Below are 20735 nucleotides of genomic sequence, written 5' to 3'. Positions count from 1 at the left end.
AATAAATCTTAAATTTGGTCCTTTCTTGTTATCTCATAGTTCTTGGAGGTTCTATTCCTGGTTTCTTAAGATTGTCTCTCCATGGTCAACTCTGTTTTCAAGATTATATGTTTCGTCTTTGTTGCCTGAGGTTCTGTCTTCCAAGTGGTCTCATCTATTGTTGATGCTTTCTATTGAATTTCTAATTTGGTCTATTCTTTTATTCATTTCAGGGATTTCTGCTTTTTTTTTTTTTTTTTTTTTCCAGAATCTTTGCCTCTTTATTGAAGTGCGCTTTCACTTCCTGTATTTTCTCTCTGATTTTATTTCTTATACCATCTTTTACTTTGCAGATCACCTCCACTAGGTACATTCTAAACTCTTTATCTGACATTTCTTACACTGTGGTCAGTGGATTTTGTTATTAGAATATCTTGGTTTGTTTGGGGTGATTTGGTCCCTTGCTTTTTCATGTGTATGGATCTAACAGTATGGTTTGGAGACAGCAGAGTTTATGAATAGTGTCCCTGAAGGTTTCTAGTACTTCACTGTTTAGGTGGAGTCAAATAATAACAACCAATGCAAACAATATACAGCATTAAACCAAATAGTTCCAACCATGATGTCTACAATGTTAATTATTATAATAAACAGAAAGAAATTATATGATCAGTTATTGTCCACATTAAAACCAGCAAGTTTGCAAAAGGGTTCATAATTTCAAATGGTAGACAGGGAGAGAACAGAAGTGATACAGGATGTGGTGATTATGTGGGAGGAGGAGAGAAGAAAAATGAAAGAAAACAATAGAGTTTGGCTGTTAGCAGAAGAAAAGAGAGCATCAAGGGAAACAGGTAAGAGAAAAAAATATATAAAGTAAAAATTTTAAAAAATTAAATATAAAAATAAAGTAATACAGAATAAAACTAAAATATACTAATCAAAGATCCTAGTTCACAAAAAAACTAATCCATGAAAAATAACAGGCTTCAAAAATACTATAAATAAGGAAGTCTGTCCTAGACCTACAAGGTGAAGATTTGGACCTACTTTTTCTTCTATAATCTGCAGGGTCTCTGGTCTGATTCTGAGGTCCTTAATCCATTTTGAGTTTAGTTTCATGCATGGTGAGAGATATGGGTTTAATTTCATTCTGTTGCATATGGATTTCCAATTCTCCCAGCACCATTTGTTGAAAAGGCTATCTTTTCTCCATTGCATATTTTTGGCACCTTTGTCTAGTATGAGAAAATTGTATTTATTTGGGTTTGTGTCCGTGTCCCCTATTCTGTACCATTGATCTACCTTTCTGTTTTGGTACCAATACCATGCCATTTTTGTTACTATTGCTTTGTAGTAGAGTTGAAGATCTGGTATTGCAATACCCCCTGTTTCACTCTTCCTGCTAAGGATTGCTTTAGCTATTCTGGGTTTCTTATTCTTCCAGATGAATTTCATAATTGCTTGCTCTATTTCTGTAAGGTACGTCATTGGGATTTTAATTGGAATTGCATTGAATTTGTATATCACTTTAGGTAGTATGGCCATTTTGACAATATTAATTCTTCCTATCCAAGAACATGGAAGATCTTTCCATCTTCTAAGGTGTTCTTTAATTTCTTTCTTTAGTGTTGTATAGTTCTCATTGTAGAGGTCTTTCACCTCTTTTGTGAGATTGATTCCCAAGTATTTTATTTTTTTCGAGGCTATTGTGAATGGGGTAGTTTTCCTAATTTCTCTTTCTGAAGATTCATCACTTATGTATAAAAATGCGTTGGATTTATGGGCATTGATCTTGTAACCTGCTACTTTACTGAATTCACTTATGAGTTCTAAGAGTTTTCTGGTGGAATTTCCAGGTTCCTCTAAATATATAATCATGTCATCAGCGAAGAGGGATAGTTTGAGTTCTTCTTTTCCAATTCGTATCCCTTTAATTTCTTTGGTTTGTCTAATTGCTCTGGCCAGAGTCTCAAGAACGATGTTGAATAGAAGTGGTGAAAGAGGGCATCCCTGCCTTGTTCCAGTTTTTAGGGGGAATGCTTTCAGTTTTTCACCATTTAGAATGATATTAGCCATGGGCTTAGCATAAATGGCCTTTACAATGTTAAGGAATGTTCCCACTATCCCTATTTTTTCTAGTGTTTTGAGCATGAAGGGGTGCTGTATTTTATCAAATGCTTTTTCTGCATCTATTGAAATAATCATGTGATTCTTGACTTTAAGTCTATTAATATGGTGAATTACGTTTATTGATTTCCTGATGTTGAACCAACCTTGCATCCCTGGGATGAAGCCCACTTGATCATGGTGTACTATCTTTTTAATATGTTTTTGTATGCGATTTGCTAAAATTTTGTTGAGAATTTTTGCATCGATGTTCATTAAGGATATTGGTCTGAAATTTTCTTTCCTTGATGAGTCTCTGTCTGGTTTAGGTATCAGTGTGATATTGGCTTCATAGAATGAGTTTGGGAGGGTTCCCTCCTCTTCTATTCTAGGATCAGACTTCCTTAACAAGACTCCCATAGCACAAGAAATAAAAGCTAGAATCAACCACTGGGATAGATTCAAACTAAAAAGCTTTCTCTCAGCAAAGGAAACTATCAGCAATGCGAAGAAAGAGCCTACAGAGTGGGAGAATATCTTTGCCAATCATACTTCAGATAGAGCACTAATCTCCAGAATCTATAAAGAACTCAAAAAACTCTACACGAAGAATACAAATAACCCAATCAACAAATGGGCTAAGGAAATGAATAGACACTTCACAGAAGAAGATCTACAAGCAATCAACAAACATATGGAAAAATGTTCAACATCTCTAGTAATAAGAGAAATGCAAATGAAAACTACCCTAAGATTCCATCTCACCCCAATTAGAATGGCGATTATCAAGAATACGAGCAACAACAGGTGTTGGCGAGGATGTAGGGAGAAAGGTACACTTATACATTGCTGGTGGGGCTGCAAATTAGTGCAGCCACTCTGGAAAGCAGTGTGGAGATTCCTTAGAAAACTCGGAATGGACCCTCCATTTGACCCAGCTATCCCACTCCTTGGCCTATACCCAAAGGACTTCAAATCAGCATACTACAGAGATACAGCCACATCAATGTTCATAGCTGCTCAATTCACAATAGCCAGACTGTGGAACCAACCTAGATGCCCTTCAATTGATGAGTGGATAAAGAAACTGTGGTATATATATACAATGGAATATTACTCAGCCATAAAGAATGATAAAATTATGGCATTTGCAGGCAAATGGATGAAATTGGAGAATATCATGCTAAGTGAGACAAGCCAATCTCAAAAAGCCAAAGGACGAATGATATCGCTAATAAGTGGAGGATGACACATAATGGGGGGGAGGGAATGGTTAGTGTTAGGGTTAGGGTTAGGGTTAGGGAGGGGGGCAAGTATGGAGGAAGGAAGTACTGTATAGAGGGTAAAGAGGGGTGGGAGGGGTGGGGGAAGGGAAAAAATAACAGAATGAATCAAACAACATTACTCTATGTAAATTTATGATTACACAAATGGTATGCCTTTGTGCCATGTACAAACAGAGAAACAACATGTATCCCATTTGTTTACAATAAAAAAATAAATAAAAATAAATAAATAAATAAATTATACCATACCCTTGAAAAAAAAATACTATAAATAAGAAAAAATTATAAATATGTATAAATGTCCTTGTATCATTAAGGACACAATTAAACAAAGAAAAAGAATTAAAAAAAAAAAAGGATCTTGATGAAAAGTTAAAGAATTCTTTCTGTTGGAGTTCAAAAGATTCTCAGTTTCTCGTTTCAGCAGTTTTAGGTGGTGTAGTCTGGAGTGTGATGCTCCACCCTCTGCGTTGCTGGAGTGAGAGAGGTAATGCCCTAGGCAGAACTCATGGAGGCAGTGTTTAGGCTTAGATGAGCTCCAGGCTCTTTATTTAATGCCAGTTTGTCTGGAGATTTTATGTCAGTTCACTTCCAGCACCCATGACTTGGTGGTCCACACTGGAAGACTGTATCCCACAGATTTCCCCTGGGTTCCACTTATGTGGTGGGGAACTCAATTCATAGCCGCCTATGTCACCTTCAGACACCAGGTTTCCTGGTCTTGGGTTCAGTCTCCAAACAATCTCTTCTGCCCCCACCCTTCCAAATTCCAGACCAGACTGGTCTTTCCCAACTGGTCCTGCAAGCAATCAGATTGGAAGGGAAGGAGTAATGCCAGGTGGATTTCCAAGACCAGTTGTCCCTTTTGTAAATCTCTCTCCACGTTTGATTTTCTCCTGGTCACTTAAGCACACTCTGTGTCATGCTGTATTTCAGGCCAAACTTGGGTTTGTCGGGAATTGTCCCTCTCAGCTGCTGGTTCCTGTGCGGTGGCTGCAAAATGGTTCCTTCCTTTGTCCTTCACACACCACCTGGAGAGATGGCTGCTTCTTTCCCTGCACATGAATATTGTGCAGTGGGTCTTTCAGGTTTGCCAGGCAAAATCCTTGATCTCTAGATGCTCCGTACCTGGACATGCCTCCAGGCCTCCCAAAAATGCTTGTTCCTTTAATTCCCTATCCCTCCACTGTGCTCATGGCTGTTGCTTCTGGCCTGGCCATGGCAGTGGCTGTGCTGCTGGGGATTTTTTCCTTATTTTATTATATCCAACTTCCCGAGTTCTTGATTTGCTTTGCATGTCCAGTTTTAAATTCCAGTAAAGTTCCCCCTGCCTTTTTTTTTCACCCACTTTGCTGAGAAGCTGTCTGCTTTCTTGGATTCACTCCACAGAGCAGCCAGGAAAGTGACCTCCTCTATTCTGTCATCTTGAAAACCTCCCCTATGTTTTCTTTGAAAACTCTTATTTTAAAAAATGTTTACCTTTTTCCCTCACCCCCAGTAATCGCTTTCCTTATTATTGAGGGGGGGGGGGGGGGGGAACACTGTTTAAATCTCCATTTATAAATTATTTTTTGTTACCAAAGTTCATTCCTTGTTCCTGATGCCATTGCATGCCAATTTAATAATGAGGACACAGTTTTGAGAAAAATGAAAAAGGTTTATTGCTTTGCTAGTAAAGGAGAAACACAGGGGACTATGGTCCCAGAGGCTGTGATTCTGCCCATCAGGAGGAAGGGGGAATTTTAAAGAAACTCTTTAAGGGTTTGCATTCCAGGTGTTCTGGTAGGGGGTCCCAGGGCACCATGATGGTGTGTTAGATATTCATTTCTTAGATCCTCTGGCAGATAGCTCCTTCCTGTGGTGGGTGTGTTCAAGGACAATTAACTAGGGAAAGAAAAGACAACACTATCTTCCTAATCTTGTTACGGAATGGGAGAGGGGAGAAGATAGAAAAAAACATATCCTTTTAAAAATAAACTTCAGAGCAATGAGGGGTATATTCAAAAGGTGAAGTGGACCACTGTTACATGATCAAGAGTTATTTTTCTTTGGATCACTATAAGAATCAAATGTGGTAAAAGGACCTTGAAAGAAAATGAAAGAGAATACAAACAGAAAAAGAAATGGAGACAGACCTCAACAAATCAACGGTGTTTTATTAAGCAACAGAGGGGCACGTTTTCGAAAGGGAAAATGGCATTGGCTACGAGAAGGGTCTGGGTTTTATAGGGTTCAGCAGGGGCAGGTAATGGGAAGAATTTTAGTGGTGGGCTCATTTAGGTGAGGCAGGAGGGCAGGTAGGGGAACAACTGTAGATAAGGGAAGTTCCCAGGGGCCTATTGTACTGGGGCAGCCATTTCAGCTCTAGGTGGGGGCCAGGTGCAAGTCCCTTCTGTGCTCTCCCCATTTTCTCTTAAAACCTTCTGTCTGGCTGAGGCCTGGCCTTCTACTTTTTCCCACTCAATGACAAAAGCTCCAGTTTACCACAGATATCTCCCCACACACATGGCAGAAGGGTAGGTAGGGGAAATTGTAGATAAGGAAATTTCCCTGGGGCCTAGTGTCCCCAGGGAACAATAGCCCTAATTTCTATAATGATGAATTTATAATAAAAGCTGATTTGGGGTAGAGAGAGCTACATTTAGATCCATACTAATGTAATCCTACATAAGAGAATTACATAATTCATCAGGGTCTCAAATATGTTCTTTATAAATACAGTGACAAATAGATTTAAATATTATTTAAGTAATATTTAGCAATGTTCAAATAATAACATTTAAATAAGTCAGAATATTTTATCAAATGTCATGGATATAGCAAGCAACCGTTTTGTGATTCCTGAGTGTGAGTCTCAGCTCTGCTGTTCTGAGACCCTATGAATTAATGCTCAAATTCATCCTCCTCTTTACTTTGAAAATTCCTTTACTATTATGTGAGCAATGTCTTCTATAAAGAGAAGCCTGTATTGGATTGGGAAGCAAAAATTGACTGTTTATACATCTATTGCCCTTAAAATGGTGCAGAAGGGAAATTCCCATCTGTAAACATCCTTTCTGGAAGAATACTCCTCTCTGGGCTCTGTTTAAGGGAAGTGTATTAGAGAATTAGAGAAAAAAAATCACCTGATTATAGCTTTGTGGTTTGATTTTGCTTCTAAAATAAGAATAGAAGAGATCATGTACAGTAGATCCACTGAACAGTTTCATCTTGCTTTATTTTTTGATTCTAGATGAGGGTAGCAAGTCTAGTAGCTCAGACTTAGAAGTGATTAAAGTGGAAGAGAGAGAGGGCCAGACAATTCTCCAAATCATTTCACTTTTAATTCAGATCATTGATATTAACATTGTAGTATGGTCACTTTTGGTACCCTGGGCCTTAGGGCTGTCTCAGAAGTGTTTGTTCTGGTCATGAGAATTGAGCAGAGAGGTGGATGGGTAAGTACAGCCCTTTCCCATCACTGAAACTCATGGCCTCATAATATTGTGAGGTAGAATCATTTAGTGCATTTACTATAATTAAAACAATGGCAGAAACCCAGTTGGAGAGTAAAGTTTGAACTCTCTGATGTAAAAAATATGCTCAGTAGATGGAGTCAGGATATTATGACACAGTTCTGATGATTTCAAGAAATGAAGATGAAAATCAAATATCCAAACTTTATAAGATACTCTAAAGTGACATATACATATAAAACATTTTTCATATTCTTGCCTTTAATTGGGGAAATCAAGATACTGACAAATGAGCTGAGGCCAGAATCTAAAAGGTGATGACTAGAGAAATTGCTCATGTTATGAAAAATGTTCAAAGCAACGCAGACATCTAACTTGCTTTGAAATTTGTAGGACTAAAATTAAGTGTCTGATGATTTAAAGTAGGTGATAATTAATTCCATGTGTGGGCTCTCCTTGATGACTTTTAAAAGTCTTGCTTTGGAAAATAGTTGCCCATAACCTTGGGTGATTTTACCCTCCTGAAAATATGGACCGTAATGCATAAAGTATTGTATATTTTGTAAGAGAACACAAACAGTATTGTTAGCCTGTGCTTTCAGTGTTAAAATATGGTAACATTACGAGATTATATTTCCCTTTGGGCATATTTCTTAGAGACTGGTAGAGGAAAATTGAAACCTAAACAAATACTTGATGAATTCAGATAAATAAGCCGTTTACTTGTGGCCAGATAATAGAAGTTGACTGCTTACATTATCAAATAATGGAGAGAATTACCAAATTTTCCATTTCACAATAAATTATGTTATTTAGATTGTATCTTTTCAAAATTTAATTTCAGGCAGACAGTTTGGCATACAATTAACTTTATTAATTATTGACCTAAGGATAAATTATAGCTCCTATTATTTTGTGTATTCACAGGTTTCTAACATATTATACCCACTTATTTCCTGCTGTTTTGTTCTTACTGTTCTGGTTTCTTCTTTTTCCTCCAAAATCCAGATCCTAGCTTTGGTCCTTATCTTCTCCTGCTTCCATAGGGAGTTATTATAATTATTATTCTTCCATCTAAACCATGTTCAGGGTACTTTGCTGTGGGGACTTACTGTAATTATAATTCTTTCACTAAGCCATGTGCATGGTATTTTGCCATGTATTGCCATGTGTGGGCTTTCTCTTTATTTCATAATTGTCTTGTGCAGGACTGTATATCACCTAAGTCAGTGTCTTGAGAGCACAGGTCAAGTTCATCCTTATTTGTTTCCCTCAAAGCAAAGTGCACAGTACTCTGCCAACAGTACTTATTACATAACGTTGTGTTGAATGAGTAGATGAGTGGAGATGGGACATTGGGAAGCTCCAAATAACAGAACAGTTTAGTACCAGCCTTGTTGTTGAAAGACAGCCTCACTCATTCCCTGTTTATTCATTAATTCACTTGCCAGAGTTAAAGATTTTTTTAAAAAATTATGTTCTGTATGAGAAACCATTCTACTTTACAAGCTGATATTCATGTATGAACATGGGTTAAGAGGAGAAATACATGCCGACTAAGTTCTAATATTTGGGTCTAGAAACTAGTGCTTACTAGTTTTGAAGTTTTAATCTAGGTGATTGATTTGAGGTGTTTTAGTTTAAGCATGAGTGTATCTTTGAAGTTTGTGAGGACTGGGATGAGATTTAGAAAGTGATATTGAAGCAACATGAAATGCATGATAGTTCTGTTTTCCCCACATATATTTTTTTAGTGTTCTCTTATAATGGAAGCAGTTTTTGAATTCCCAGTTCATTCAGTTTTCAAATATTTAACTCAGTAAAAGAATGTTATATAGAAGGAACTAATGACTAAATGGTAAACAAAAATTTTAAAGTTTTAGAAGATCAATTGACATTTTCCAATGTACCTGGCTTTTAATTCAAGTTTTGTTGTTGTTCTTCTTCTTACTTGTTTTTTGCTTTTTTTATTTAGTGTGGGAAATTATAAAAGTAAGTGGTTAAAACATGGGCTTCTGTGTCAGACTTGATTTTATACCCTTTCTCTATTGAACTAAAGCTTAGTGTCCTTTTCAATAAAATGGGGATAATAATATCTACATATGGATATTTAGTGATGTAAGCCATGTGAAACATAAAGCATTATGCTGACATATTAAATAACAGCTGGTGTTATTTTCATTATTGTTATTTGAGATTCTATCTTCATATTTTAATCAAATATTTTTATATCCATAATTATTGATTTTATATATTTGTTTAGTTTGATCATATAATTAACATTACTTATGAGGAATGTACAAAGCTCATATTTTATGAATTCAAATTATTTCTTTTTTTATTCCTTGTCATGGTAACTTAACTATTTGTATTTTCATTAAAGTGTAATTAATTGACTATCTTGTAATCAATACATTCTGATTTATAAAAAAAAGAAAAAATGTAAAATGTATATATGTTTTATGATTGTTTACTATATTTATTGCAAGAAATTTGAGAAATAATGAAAGTAAAAAAACTTAAGATCTTTAGTAATCCTGTACTCAACCAGTATTAATATTTTTTGTGAAATTTCTCATAGTAACAATGCCAAATGTTTTACAAGTTCTTGAAATGTTTTTCTTTTTCTCTTTCCAGGGCTGTTCTTGGTCAGTTATTTTTGTGGATCTCGATGCTCACAACCGCAACAGGCAAACTTTGTGCTCACTATTACCCAGAGAATCAAGATCTCATGTGAGATGTTTTAGGATAAATTTAAATGAACTATAATTTATGATTTTTATGTAGTTTTATCTTCTTTTCCAAGAAAGTACTCTTAAAATGTTAGAGGTTGTTCATAGGATAAGACACGATTAATATTGCCCCTCACACCTCTGACCTCTGGAGGGCTTACTTAGGAAGAAAATAGTTGTGGACAAAGCTCCTTTAGGTATTTTATAAGGCAATTTTAAAAAAAGACATTATTTTTCTTTTTGTAAAGTTAGCAACATTAGGCAAAAGGGAATCATTTTTTATCATGAAATATTAGAAAAATATATTTTAGTTGATATTTCTTTTTGAATAAAATTTTCTGGTTTCTTTCCTCCCTTTTGATTCACTCTTAATCTGATTAACTTTTGTATACTTATTATACCAAATTGTACATTTTTCTAGGTATTATTGGTGTTCCTATTCTTTAAAAAATCCAAAGCATAATAATATAATTACTTAAAAATAACACATATATGTAATGTAAGGTTGTAGTAAAATAAATCAAAACCCACAGATAAGCATTATTTGCTTACTTCATAATACAATATTCATTTATTCTACTCAGATATACTCTTAGGGTGGTATCATATGCATGCTTCTATATATTTTATGCACATATATAATATTTTTACTTTACAAAACTAAAACAGTCTTGTTCACAATCCTTGTTACCCTAAATGTATAAATTCTATAATATAAATTTTAATGGCTCTTACAATATAAATTTTAATGGTTGCTGATTGTTGGATCTTTAGCTTATTTCCTCTTTTTCACTATTATAAGCAAATTGCTGTGGCAGTCTAAATTGTGATGGCTATTGGTATTAAATTGCTCTAATTAAAATAAAATTTTTAAAATAAAAGTTTGAGCCCAATGTTGCACTTTGAAAATTCTCTTTACTAATGAACAAAGTTTTAACTCTTCTGTAAGGTTCACTGAAGCATGCCATAGAAATACCTGCCTGCTGTTCTGAGCAAGCTCACTGTCAGTTGGATAACCTTTTTGACTTTCCTTAGCCATGATTATCCTTGGACTTTGTTGATCATATCACTGTAGACACTTACAATCTCTTTCTTGTTGACCCCAGAACACAGATGCTGCCCTGCTTCCCTGCATCAGTTATCCTGCATTTGCCCTGGATGATGAAGTTCTGTTTAACCAGACACTTGATAAAGTAGTTAGAAAATTAAAAGGAAAATATGGTTTTAAGCGTTTCTTGAGAGATGGGTATAGAACATCATTGGAGGATCCAAACAGACGCTACTACAAACCAGCTGAAATTAAGGTATCAGAAAATATTATGCATTAGTACATGAAAGTGGTCAAAAGCACAAATTCCAGTGGCTGACTTCCTGTTTTTAGGTTCTAATGATTAAGTTCACATTTAATAGCTGTGTGATCTTGGATAAGTTAATTGAACTCTGTGTTTAATATTATTCATTGGTAAAATAATAACACTAGCTATATCATGAGGTTCTTTTAATAATTAAATGTTTCAGATGTTTAGAACAGTGCTCGACACATAGTAAATGCTAAATAAGTGTTAGCTCTTATTCCATGAGGTCTGTTTGCTCATAGTAGGCCATGTTGATTCATTGGTCAATTTTTCTCTTGCATTTTCACTCGTTTGCCTATTTGTCTTATATGATATAAAGTTTTTATTTGTAATCTAGCTATTGCTCTGTTAAGCAAATGCTCATATTCAAACAGATACTACTCTCCCTGACATTTTTGTTTCATTTAGACACTTCTCATTGAAATATACTTGTCTGAATATTTGTTTCAAATTATATTTCAAACCACTACATATAGGTTTGTCCTAGCTCCTTTTAAGCTATCCAGAATATTCTTAATACCTCCAAAAAGTAAGCATCCCCTCACATTGGTGAAGACTTTGCTTTAGTGGGGTATGTTGAAAATTACTTTTTAAAGTATTCTTATAACTTTAACTTACCCACTGAAGACCCATAAAATGAATTTGTAATATGGAGTATGTCCCGACAATATTCGACCTTGTACTTGTTTGGCAATTAACTTACCACTATTAAAATTCAGTATACACTTAGTTTTTCAGGACAACTTGACAAACTATTCATGAATATGTTAAATTTCACCGTCAATGATCATTTGGGAGCTTTAAGAACCATTTTATTCTGTATAGTATTGAATTTTTGTAGCTGTTAAAATTTTTTTGGTGTTACAATCTGTTAAATTAATCAGTTTATCTCAAGTGCCTTCAAATGTTTCTTTCCTATTTAATTCATTTCCTGAGCTGGTTTACCTCACTTACATTTGAATTGGATCATCTGCATCTACCACCTTGCGTCCTTTGAATTTTGGATCAGTCTAGCAGGCGTTCTCTACTTCTGCACTTACTGCTCAGCACCACCAAGGAAGGCTACAAACACTGTATGGATAAATACCTCCTCAAATCCAGGCCATCATTGTTGACTGAACAGTCCTCATCACTGTTTCACCTCTTGTTTGTTCTATTGAATGACCCTGCCAGGAACTCCTCTTGAAATCTTTTCCAGTTTTTTCTCATTTGTACTCAAGTTTCCAGCCTTTGATTTCTTATTTTCTACTGGATTGCCTTTCATTTGATGTGGCCTCCTCCAGTGTATCTTTCCTTCATCATACTTGTCTATCTCTCCTGTCTCATAAAAGGTGCTCTTTCTTCTTATCTCACTTCACCTAGATAAAAGGTGCTCTCTCAAAAAAAAAAAGGGTGCTCTCTCTTCTTAGTTTACTACACATAGGCACATTTTATCTTGTTCTCATTTTTTTTTTTTGTTCTCTTGCAGAAAGTTTTCTTCTCTGAAAACATGATGAACATCTCTCCTTTCTTCTCCTCATCTTTCCCACTTCTAAACCTTCCCTCTATTTTGCTTCCCCAACTTAAATCAATTTCTTTTCCTCAATGTAAACACATTGATGTTCATCATTAAATTAAAAAAAAAAAAAAAAAAAAAAAAAGCAAAAAGCCTCCCTCAACCCATATTCCTATCTGTGTTTCATCTTCTTTCTCTTTGGAGTAACACTTCTGAAAAACATGGTGTGAACTTGGTCTATAGACCTTGTTTGTCTCCTACTCTCTCTGGGCCTGTATAATCTTATCTTTTCTCTTTAACACTCTCCAGTAACTATCTTGATGTCTGTCACTTGTGTTCACTGTGTCATAAAGGATGCTGTTTTGATCTTATTTCACCTCTCCTTAGTATTTGCATGCCTTAAATGAGTCTTCTTTCTTGGAACCTTCTCCTCTATTTGCCATAACCCCATTTTCCTAGTTTTCTACTTACTGTTCTCTTTAGTCTCCTTTGCAGGTTTCTTTTCCTCTGTCTTCTTAAACATTGCTCTTCTGTGGCTCATCCTCAGCCCTATTTGCTTTTCATTCTACCCATGCTCTCACAGCTTATCACTTTTAATAATTCTCTCTAGCTCATACTTCTTCACACAAATACTCTGCCCATTTATGCAGCTTTTTTGGTACTGGGTGGTTAACACTGAACCACATTCCCAAGCCTTTTTAATCTTTCATTTTGAGACAGGGCAGGGTCTTACTAAGTTCCTTAGGACCTTGCTAAATTGCCAGGGCTGGCCTTGAACTTGCAGTCCTCCTGCCTCAGCCTCCTGCGTCGCTGGGGTTACAGGCATGCCCATGTCCAGCTTAATGCAGTTGTCTTTTGAACATCTTCACTTAGATGTCATACAGTCTCTTCTTGTACTCAGTTCTTACTCCTCTTCTCAAGGCCCAAACAAAATCATTCTAGCCTCTTCTCTCTCAACTACCTTTATCAGTCACAAAAGCTGGCAAATTTGGCTTCTTTAAAAATCTTAAAATGATGTCCCTCTTCCTCTATTACTCCTTGATTTAAACTAGTGATTTGTAACCTGGGGAAATTGTGTCCCCCAAGTGACATCTGTTTTTTTAAAATTCCTACATTGCACAGGACCCACCCCTGCAATGGAGAATTATTTGACCCAAATTGTTAGTAGTCCTGAAGTTGAGATGCCCTGGCTTAGGCTAATCTTTTCTCTTTGAATTGCTCTAGCCGCCTCCTACCTGGTTACCTTATTTCTTACCCTATATCTCTCTTTAGTACTGTCAGCTGCCCAGTTTAGCAAGTAAATGTATTGATAAGTCATCATTGGTTTCCTGTTAGTTCCAGGTTAAAATCACAGTCTCTGAGCATGATCTCTAAGGCTCTTCCTCATTTGACTGGCCTGGGCAACATATTGTGGTTTCATTTTTACTATTACTTTTTCTTTCCTTATCTTAGAATTATTGAATTACTAATAGTTTCTATACATACTTTGTGTTTCTGTATATATAGTTTGTACTCTTGTTTCCTCTGGGTGGATTTCCCTTAGCTCATCTTCCCAATGAAGCCCATCAAGCATTAGCTGAAGCAGCTACAAACTCTTCCTTGACCCTCAAGGAGACTCAGATGATTCATTCACTGCTTTCCGAATTTATCATGTAGAGACATTTTGTACTGTACTATAATTATGTATTTGTATTCTAGCCTTCCCACTAGGTTATAAACTTCTTGGGGAAGTTGTCTGTCTTTTGTGTCTTCATATTTCTTGGTCTGGTTGGTGCCAGGTATTAAGTATTAGTAAATACTTGGTAAATTTTTTTTGAATTATTGCTATTTGATGGATTAAATGAATAAGTTTTTGAATAATAAGAGTCCTGAGAAAATTTTTTTAAATAATAGACTATAAAAATCAGTCTAACTTTGTTATTACTGTAAATTAATATTTTACCTTCATAGCCTAAATACAATTGTTACAGTTTGTTATTGAAATTTTTAACCTTTTATTTTCTTTTTTAGCTATTTGATGGCATTGAATGTGAATTTCCCATATTTTTCCTTTACATGATGATTGATGGTAAGTGAGCTTTTTCCTGAAATGTAAGCTATAGGATATAAGTGGTGTAAAGAAGAGCAGAAATGAAATATGACTCCTTTCAGCTAGCAAATAGACTGTACTGGGTGATGTTAACTGCTCTGCATTTTTATGTGCTACTCTTCTGCTTTCTGAGTGAATGGTAAATCATTTACAGAATTTTAAAAACTACTTTGAAGTATTTTAAAATGATAACTAATATATTATTTGTATTTACAAAGAAAGGTTTTTGATTAATAGAAATCACGAGCACTATAATGACATATAATAACATTTATACTTAAGAAGAGAGAAATTTTAATTAAATTCAGTTTTCATTTCTAAATGCTAACATGACTTTCTAAAATCAATTCCTTAGGAAAAATCATGCAATTTGCATTACTTTTTTAATTATATTTTTATCATTTACATAAATAATTACCACAGTAATTTAAAAAGAACCAATAGGTGTTCTAAGGTAAAATTTTTATGATACTTATTGAGCATAGCTGCTATTGGATTTTATATTTTCCATTTTAGGAGTTTTTAGAGGCAATCCCAAACAAGTCAAGGAATATCAGGATCTTTTGACTCCAGTACTTCATCAGACCACAGAAGGTATAGTTGCTTTTTCAAGAATTCTTCCTATCATCTTTTCTTAGTATTTCTTTGAAATGTGTGATTTTTTTAATAAAACATAATAATGTATTAAATTGAAAAAATGAGCAGAGCCTTATATGAAATTAGAGAGAATAACCTATTAATTTATTGTAATACATGTGTTTTTGCCAAAGGAATTCATTAGTCAATACAAGGATGGAGATGAATTTAGGTGGTCATGGCTATAGTATTGCCAAGGCAGTGTGAATGTGGATAGATCTTTTTCATCTGTTACTAAATTATGTACTTCCTTTACTCTGTATAGTGTGATAATAATATAACGTGGCTAGTTTTTATCCAGGTCATCAAAAATGATATGGTTGGCAAGTACTGCTCCCCACCCCCTGCAGACCCAGAAGGCTCCCTAGGGAGGCTCTGCTGTTGTCTAAAAGCACTAGGGTTGCCAAGAACATTTTAGCCTCCTCTTTGTAGTTGCTTCTAGGGCCTTTAGTGTTGTGTTTTGAATGTCTTCTATATGCTTAAATGTCATTTTTCACTGATGGATTTATATTTTAGAAATGATCAAAATGCTTAGTCTTATGAGTAGGGATATATTGATTTCAGTCAAACACCACCAGGGACCATTAAAGAACATAATTCACTTCTCTGTATAACTGTAAACTTAATTCTCCAAGGAATTCCAAATGTGAAAGTCTAGATATCTTTGAGGTTTAGAGGTATTAACAGAATAAGAGTATATTCTCATAAGAGAACAGTTTTGAAACATATTTATATATAAGTTAAAAATTATGATGTGCTGGTATAAAAAAGTGAATGGTCTTATAGACATGATAGAGATGAATTTAGGTCATTCATGGAGATGAATAAAGTATCATTCATAGAACTGGTCCTTGTTCCTATCCCACAAAAAGTTTGTAATGCTCTTTGGGGTTTTCCACAAATATCTCAGAGTAAATACTTCATTTTATGTCCACACCCTTTAGAATACTTGTAATGTTAAAAATTTTGGCATGTTTATGGATAAACATTGAATGATAAATAGTAATTTTTTAAAGCAGTTATTTATGTCTTTATGCTCTGAACACTTTGAGGATTATTGTAATGAACATAAGGAATGATGTAATGAATGTAATATTTGAAATCTCTTGGATCAGATCATCAGAAACAGATCATTAATGCATTGAGAATGCATTGAGGTGATAGTTTAATATACTCCACTTTAGGCTTCATTATGCTCAGGGTGATGTTTAAAGTATTCTCTGTATATCATAGACTCTTTTTTTTGCTGGTTTTAGACACAATTTAGACATGAATTTAGACATAAAGAAGGAAACACAATTTTAGGGAAATCTGTGTAATTTTATTAGAAAAATATACTTCAGGTTCATGTTGCTAAAAGTTTTCTGTAGCACTCTACAAAGACCCTACTCTTTAAATAATAATTTTAATTTCTGCTAAGAATGTTTTTAAATGGGTTGGTCACAGGAAAAGATGGATTTTTTTCTCTTCAGTGATACTAAATGGTAGATAATGGGCTTAATATTTAAATAGGGATTTCTGTGCTCTACACAGTGACTCAGGGTTATAATTCTTCATTTAAGATTACATAGTATCTCATTTGTGCAGCTTCCACAGACTAATCCTATTTAAAAAAACTTCCTCTATGGCTCTAAACATTTGCATACTATTTATTTGATTCATTTAAAGGTGTTAAAATTAAATGTTGTTAAAGGAGATGTGTACACATTGTTGGCTAAAAGTATAATAGTATGCTGTTGACTTAGAGTCAAGAAACTTTTTTCCATGTTTTTCACTGGTAAAATCTAAAAGGAATGAGAATATCCCATTTTCTGTAGCTTATCAGATCTACTTCCTGTACAATCTTTCTCTTTCCTTGCTTTCTAGTCATTGTAGGCTCTTAAAGGAAATTTGGGGAAGGGCATTGCTTTGTTACATTTTAAATACACTTATTTTTAAACTGTAGGATATCCTGTGGTACCAAAGTACTATTATGTGCCAGCTGACTTTGTAGAATATGAAAAAAGAAACCCAGGTAGTCAAAAGCGATTTCCTAGCAACTGTGGCCGTGATGGAAAACTGTTTCTTTGGGGACAGGCCCTTTATATCATCGCAAAACTGCTGGGTAAGTATAAGAAAAGATTGGCAACATTTTTCTTTACTTGTTATCAAACCGTAAGAAATAGGTATATATTTGGTGATGTTTTTCTTGGATTTGGGTGATATTTCATACTTTTTAGAGCTCTTTGGGGGGGTTTCTTACTGTTTAATGGGGTATTAGTGTATCTACTTTACTGAATGATGATGGACAGTTTCCAGGAAGAAAGGCAAATAGTTATGGGAACCATTATGATCATTTAGGGACTGCATCAACTTAGTAGATAGGTTTCTAGCAGAAGGCTATGAGAACTTTGAGTTACTTTTATGTGATATAATAAAGTTTATGATTAAATGTAGCAGTCGTGTTTGAACATTGCTTTAGTAAACTACATGCCATAAGGAATTGGTCATCATTGATAATTCTCTCTTTGCCAATAAATACATGTTGGTAATTTTCTGGGCTAGCTGTAGGCTTAATGGTACTATTTATTCATAATTCTTCGAAGAATTACTTTTTGGCCTCTCCTGCAACTTTAGCTGAATCAGAGTACTCTTTGGGCACATTGAAACAAAGGCAAATTTGATAAGCACACATACAAAAAACATTATGCATCTTCCTGCACCAGTTCTTGCTAAAATTTCAAATATTGTTAGCATGTCCATCAAAGGGCTATGATTTCAAAGTCAGAATTCCTTTATTATTAAATATGAAATAAGCTAATTAAAAATTCTGTACTTGCACAAAAAAGTCTGCTTACTATATGAAATACTCTTATCATCTTTGTTCTTTCTAGCATTTCTGTATACACACTAAATTAGTTTGTCCTGTAAGAGTAATCATCTTTGATTCCTTTTTTAGCAATTCATTAAGGAAGACTATTTTGAAAGTCAGATTTCTAATTTCAGCCTTACACAAATGATGTGTAAGAGCAGACAGAAACTAACCAAAGAAGAGAAAATTAAGTATGCTATTTTCAGTTTGCTCCTTTCCTAATTCTATATTGTTTTTCTTTATATACTGAATGCTAATTTAAGAACATGTAGAAAATTTTTATTTCTTTAAAGGGACAGCTTTTTGACAAGGAGTTAATATTATTTATAAAGGCTTTGCTTTTCCAAAGATGGTGGGGGATACACATGAAGTAATTTTTGTAGAATAAAGCCAAGTTGGAAAAGTTATCTCTGGTTAGAATGTTATTTCCATCTCATTACCATAAATACAAGAAAGCTTTTTGATAGAGCTAAATAAAACATTTTAGTAGAGTAATAGTTAACCTGGTAAAGATAAGAACTTTAACATTAGAATCACAAGTTTCTTTATACTTAGAAATTATAAATGAACGTGATGAAATTGTTCTGATTTTGAGTCTGAGGACTGAACCCTGTGACCAAGAATTTGAAGTGTAAACCTTTTTTTTCTTTCTTTTGGTAAATATCCAGCTGGGGAATATTATAATTAGAAAAAGTGTTTTGGGGGCAAAGTCGCTGAGTAAAATTGATAAGCAAAAGACTGAAAACAGTAGAACCTTCTTTACTACAAAACAAGTGTGATAAATGTAGACAGGTCTTGAATGTAGGCAGTATTTTCTCATGATAAGACCAGAGTGAACAAAAATAGTACAGGTCACACCTCTATTTCTGTTTCATGACCAAAATGAAAAAAAAAATATTGCAGGGCTGCCTTAAAAGAAAGAGTCAATTTCTCTTTTCCCTGCTGGGCTTCTGAAAAGATAGTAGAGAACATGCAAAAGGTATGTTGTGTAATATGAAACTGCATTCTGATTTCCTGCTGCTAAAGAGATGCTGCATATCCATTAGCACTCTGTCCTAGCCATGTGTCATCTGTTAAGAGATCACTGGTGAGATGAATAAGATTTCAAAAACTGAATCATTTAGTTGCTGTTAACTATTGTATACTTCCACCATGAGCCTTCAGACTTCTATGGATTTTCATTAAGATTCCAGATGCCACATTTACTAACAAAGTATTACTTACTCATTAAAGGAACCTCAGTTGGCTATCTGCTTAACAACAGTTTGTCCTCATTTAGTTGGTGTTACTGTTTTTGCATGAAATTAATAGAATAGTGAATCTTTAAAAATATTATGTAATATTTAACTCTCAGGCTAGTTTGTATCCCACTGAAATCCAATAAGAATATGCCTAAGATATGCCTACGTGAATAATTTTAAGTGAATAAAACTGTGTGGCTTCTATGCCATTGATAGAGAAAAAAGATATAGTATGCTAATTTTCTAAACAAGGCCTGAACTCCCACTGTGTTCTTAGAAAATGGTTAATATTTTTATAGTCTTTCCTTTTTTTCTTAGGATATTTATTTTTAGGAAATCAATGGTTACTATATAATAGGTAAATAAATTATAAACATTTATTTTAAACCATAAGACATATTTTATAATTCCTGATTTTTCCTTTAAATAAAATGATCATTTGTTGTACCTTCAACTGTTATTTAAATTTGAAAGTTTAAAAATTGTCCATGTAAAATCAGTCCAGAGAAAACAGAGTACTTTTTTGATCTCTTTGCAAAAGTAAATAACCCAAAAAGTATTTATCATTGTAAAAAGTCACTTGAAAATCAAGATCTTTTTAAAAGTTCAGAAAACTTAAGAAATGTAACAAAGTTAATGATAATTGTATTTTAAAACGTCTGTAAGGCAGCTAAATTTTCTTATCCCAAACATTCAATTACCCGTACCTTCATTCAAGTACTATTAGAAGATCCTAAATCATTAAAGAGGAGAACTTTACATAGTATATAATTTACAGAAGGTAGTAGAAGGATTTTTTTATGATGAATATTTTGAAAATATTAATAAATAATCAAGGGTGAGAACAAGACACATTCTTTGATTAGGCTTGAATTGTTTACAATTTAAGCTACCTTCAAGTTTTTCTCTAATACACATAAACTCCCAAAATATTCAAATAAATGAAAATTGTCTTGAATTTTGTGAATGATCATTTTCTTTTGGGAATGAGTATTACTTACTTTCCTTTGAGCACTAATAAGAGACTTCTTTTTTTTCCTTTTAAAAAATATTTTAATTAGCAAATAATAATTGTACATAGTTATGAGATCCAGTGTGATGTTTCTACACATACACATGTGCACACACAGTGAAATGATAAATTCAACTAATATGTCCATCACTTCATATACTTAATATTTTTGTGGTGGGAACATTGTTGGAAATTTTGACTATTTAATATTATTAGCTATTGTCACCTCATCATACTTCAGATCTCAAAAACTTATTCCTCCTATCTACTGAAACTTTTTACCCTTTGACCAACAACTTCACATTCTCACCCCCATGCAAATCACTGATAAACTTGATTCTATTCCCTACTTCAACTTTTTTAGGTCCCATATATAATTAAGTTCATGTGCTATGTCTTTCTGTACCTACCATGAGTTCTTTATTATTATTATTATTCAATCATATTAATTGTACAAATTAATAGGTGTCACTGTGACATTTCCATACATCCGTA

At 34.1% G+C, this 20735-nt stretch overlaps 1 protein-coding gene across 5 annotated transcripts in view; it reads left to right on the top strand.

The window, feature by feature from the left end:
- Positions 1-20735, top strand: part of PHKB (phosphorylase kinase regulatory subunit beta) — a 218620-nt gene that overhangs the window by 111579 nt on the left and 86306 nt on the right. For all 5 annotated transcript variants that reach the window (XM_079117626.1, XM_079117624.1, XM_079117623.1 and 2 more), the window contains 5 exons: positions 9467-9562; positions 10668-10865; positions 14422-14479; positions 15017-15094; positions 17082-17240. In XM_079117626.1, the coding sequence (XP_078973752.1) occupies positions 9467-9562; positions 10668-10865; positions 14422-14479; positions 15017-15094; positions 17082-17240 (589 nt within the window). The remainder of the gene's footprint in view (positions 1-9466; positions 9563-10667; positions 10866-14421; positions 14480-15016; positions 15095-17081; positions 17241-20735) is intronic.

This window comes from Sciurus vulgaris (assembly GCF_902686455.1).
Source record: "Sciurus vulgaris genome assembly, chromosome: 17".
In the NCBI taxonomy this organism is placed as follows: domain Eukaryota; kingdom Metazoa; phylum Chordata; class Mammalia; order Rodentia; family Sciuridae; genus Sciurus; species Sciurus vulgaris.
This window is presented reverse-complemented; position numbering and strand designations above follow the sequence as displayed.